This window comes from Triticum urartu, chromosome 5 (assembly GCF_003073215.2).
Source record: "Triticum urartu cultivar G1812 chromosome 5, Tu2.1, whole genome shotgun sequence".
Classification (NCBI taxonomy): Eukaryota; Viridiplantae; Streptophyta; class Magnoliopsida; order Poales; family Poaceae; genus Triticum; species Triticum urartu.
This window is the reverse complement of record NC_053026.1, coordinates 648,839,238-648,843,471: the sequence shown is the minus strand read 5'-3', so window position 1 is coordinate 648,843,471 and position 4,234 is coordinate 648,839,238. Positions and strand designations below refer to the sequence as shown.

Genomic DNA, 4,234 nt, shown 5'->3' with positions numbered 1-4,234 from the left:
TTTTTTAGGACTTTTTGCTAGTCCTTAGATGCACCTTCTTAAGAGTCTTTTTCAAAAAGTCTTAGGACTAAAGAACCAAACACCACCTAAAACGAAACTAAAACGACACTAACATCTAACAAGAATAGTAGTGCAAAAGAATTATCAAACGGATAATCATAGCCGAACCACATAGAACTGGACCAATTGTCTAATGTGGTAATTCTACAAGCAAACATATTCCAATAAAAATAATGAAATCCATTTTAGTTAATCTAATCCATAAAGAAATGATTACATGTGAAGAATTACTACCATCCAACTGTCAACTGGGCGAGGGCTTGAGGCGCGGATATGTAGCTCAAAAACCCAATCTCTGTTTGATTTGATAGTCAGAAAAAGTATGTGTACATGACATACCCACTGTTACTGAAAATAAAATGGCATCACAGTTCAATGGGCATGCCTTCAGCGTACCTAAAGCTCGTATATAGTACAACAACAGTGGTCAATGATCCAGTAATAATATACTCAAGAGATATGTAAGGTCAAGAAGAGAATTTACTTAAACAAAATTGTTCCGGTGAGACACTGAGGCAAAACACAATGAGATAAAATAGCAGCTCATCATACAAGCGAAATTGACTTTTATTATACCATGGAACTTAATCCATTAAACAACCAAGGAAACCTGACGATGATGCTAGGCTAGCGGACATGCATCTACCACATGGAACACGCAGAATATACATGCAACTTGACTTCAATATGTTAATGCAATATAAGGATGGAGAAGGAACACACACTGAAGAGGAACACATAATTACCGGAAGCACACTAGGACTCGTCGGGCCTGGGACTTGCTTAGGATGTGGGGTGGCGAGACTGATGTCACATCTACCACTAAAGAGAAAATCTACGATGCTAGATGTACTGTTCCACCAACTGAGACAATAGTGATAGAAACGTCAACCCCTAGCAACGACCGGCAGGCTGAGCTTTGCCGCTCCTGCAGAGAGGAGAGGGGATACGGATGTCACATCACTACATCAAATCAAGGCACTCATAAAGCAGGGAGGGAGAAGGAGAGGAGATGCTCATGCTCTTGTTCGGGTTAGGCTTATGACCTGTGTTGGAACTGAGGATGGACGGACGATCAGACAAGAACACGAGGAGACCATTTGCCCGGCGACAAACGCCCGCGGCGACGAATGCCCCGCCGGCGACGAACGCTTTTTCTCTCTTGTATTCCACTCGACTCAGTCATACAAGCAGTACACGGTATGGTTATATAGACAGAGCAGGCACGCAGGCCGCGCTCCACTCCTGCCCACGCACGCCCACTACCCCCGCATGCATGATCTGCATGGCCGCGCGCATAGTGCGCACCACTACACGCACTAACAGCCAGCTCCAAAAGATTGACTGGATCCCTGCTGCTCCCGCTCAACTGGGCGCGGCCACAGACCAGCCTCTGGCTTGAGCCTAGACATACGTGGCACACACGCGCCCACCTACGCGCCACGTACACATAAATGGCTTATTGCCAACAACCTGCAGCAAGGAGGCGGGGGGGGTGGGGGGTCGGCCTCAACGTGGGACAACCACTCCTGGGGGCCCTTGTAGAAGAGGAACAGGCGGCGCTCGTGGATGTCTACCGTCCCACCAGCTTCTCCTTGCCGAGCTCCTCCTGCCGGAATGCGAACTCTTTTTCAGATCGAGCGCCGCGGCGGGGATGACTGCTTCCGGCGCGAGGAGGGCCATGAGCAGAGCGATGGAGTGCACACAATCTGATTCGGTTGTGCAACTCAATGTTCTCGGTGGGCGGCGATGGAACCGCAGCTCCGCCCGCGTCACGTCGCGCAGGGAGGCGTTGAAGGGGAGTAACACCGGCGGAATTGATGCGAGTGGTCCAGTGGTCAGCGCTGGAGGAGCACCCTCACGAGGAGATTGTCATCCAGCCGCCACACCACAAGGATTGGGGAAAGATATATGGTGGGGGGTGGGGGGGGGGGGGGGGGGGGGGGGGGGGGCAGGAAGCGATTCCGACGCTTGGGGAAAAGAAGCGAAACCACTCTGACCACGAGATCGGGGCGGCCGGCCGTGCGGGATGGAGAAAAGATTGGGTTGGAATGAGCGACTGGTGTGGTAGAGGAAAAGACTGTTTTTTTTTCAACGCCATGACCGTAGGGTCAATAAGGCTGATTGACTGATTTTGCAAACTGATTGATGATGTGGCATAAGGCTGATGTGGACAGTGTGCATGATGAGAGAATAGATAAAAATGAGGAGCAATTTCTTAAGAATGTTATATATATCAATTTTGCTAAAGCACATCTAGATGTGCCATAAGTATTGCACATCTAAGTCCTATGTCATTGATCTTACGTTGAGATTCGTGTGAATATTTTTTTTCCTCTTTATACTTGATTCACTCATTTAAATGTGCAATAACTAGAGCACATCTAGATGTGCCCTAGACACATCATATATATATATATATATATACATACATATATATATATATGTATGTATATATATATATATCCCTCTTCTTAAAAATAGGACAACTATAAATCAAACATTCTTTGTTAATTAAAGAAAGAGCGCTAGCAAGTTTCCTGACACAAGAATAAAGCTTATTCTTCCATAGATCATTCACACGCCACTTTCAGACATATTGCATCCTGTTACCTCAAAGTACTCCTCATGTAAACAAATATAAGAGCGTGATTCAAACGGTCTTATCCAGTGATCTAAACGGTTTTATATTAGTTTACAGAGAGAGTACCATACATAAAAAGGGGTATCAAAGTTAAAGGTGAATTGACAAAAATTATTCAAATATTTCAAAATCTTGAGCATATTCGGTTACTCAAAAGAAAAGTGCTGCGTCGATCGACAGTGGATGCATGCATGGGCGAGCAACGGGAACACATCGGTCCTTGCTTTTCCTACCATATGCATGTATGTGCATAATATATTTAAATTATTCACTATCCACTCATGCAGGCGCATATTTCCAACGCGACTCATACATGGGAATTAATTAATTACGACGATCTTGACCAACTGAAACTTGGACGGTATCGATCAATATTCTGGTTGGTAGGTTTTGCCGATCTTGAAATCGGTGGAGAAGACCTCGTCGAAGACGTTCTTCATGCCATTCTTGGACAAGAAGCGGAAGTTGAAGGGGCCAACCAGTGGCTTGGAGCACGAGACCTCCCACACGTCGCCCTTCTTGGTCAACGGCTGCCACTCCTCTGAGCCGTGCTGCCGGAGCTCCACCTCTGACAGGCTGTCGCCTGGCCTTGTGTAGTCGATCTTGAGCGCCAGCTTCTTTTTGTCGGACCCCTTCTCCACCGTCAACTTCACCCTCACGGCGCACATCGCACCGGCGACCAGCGCCGCCAGCACCACCACCGTGAGCATCCTGGAGGAGGAGGCCATCTTCTCGATTGGTCGAAGACTGGTTGAAATTTGATTGTTGTGTGTCTGTATGTGTGTAGTTGCTGCTGCGATCTGTGTGGATTCCGATGGATGAAGTGCCTGGTATTTATGGGCGGAAGATAGTGCGCGACCAGCGGCGCTCCGGCGATCTCGCTGGCTGGCTGTGGCCGGGCTAGGTCGTCGCTGCGTATGCGGCCCGGCGCCACCATCGGAGGGACAATCTCTGCATGCATGTCATCTCGTCTCTGACGGTCTAACCTGCCCTTTTCTTTCGGCTGGAATGGAGTTCAGTGCCCGTGCATGCTTAGCTGGACCAAGACGGTCCTGTAACCTTGCGTGATCTTCAGTTTGTTGTTCCGATTATGAGGCAAAATGGCAAATATGAAATCAACGAAATATCCATGTAATAATCAACGAAATATCTTCGTATCATATCGTCAAACAAAATTTGAAAAACGGCTAGAAAGGGAACTTATGCGAACTTACACGTGTCTGCTGTCTCGAATTCGTCACACCACAACCAGTACGTACATACGAACACAGATCAACAGAGCAATTACGTACGTGTTCAGCCTTCGTATATAAGACATCTATATTAATGCGCTAACGTTCACACAGCCTTCGTATTATTCACGCCGAGGCTTAGATTCATACACGCTCTGCTAGATGGTTTTCATGCACTCGCCTGAATGGACGGCGTCGCATGATATTGCCGTTCAAATATTGGTTACTACTAGCAAATATGTTCATGCGTTGCAACGGAAAAAAAACACATGCCCATAACCTAATAAGCATGGCTCAC

General features: G+C 47.0%; 1 protein-coding gene across 1 annotated transcript; it reads right to left on the bottom strand.

The window, feature by feature from the left end:
- Positions 1-2,979: 2,979 nt before the first annotated feature.
- LOC125506466 (pollen allergen Dac g 3-like) lies at positions 2,980-3,459 on the bottom strand. Its single transcript, XM_048671275.1, has one exon. The coding sequence runs from the start codon at positions 3,430-3,432 to the stop codon at positions 3,073-3,075; it is 360 nt and encodes a 119-aa protein (XP_048527232.1). The 5' UTR covers positions 3,433-3,459; the 3' UTR covers positions 2,980-3,072.
- Between the last annotated feature and the right edge of the window lie 775 nt (positions 3,460-4,234).

Bases quoted from the DNA above. Each gene is read 5' to 3' on its own strand.
- LOC125506466 (XM_048671275.1), bottom strand. From the start codon at position 3,432: ATGGCCTCCTCCTCCAGGATGCTCACGGTGGTGGTGCTGGCGGCGCTG.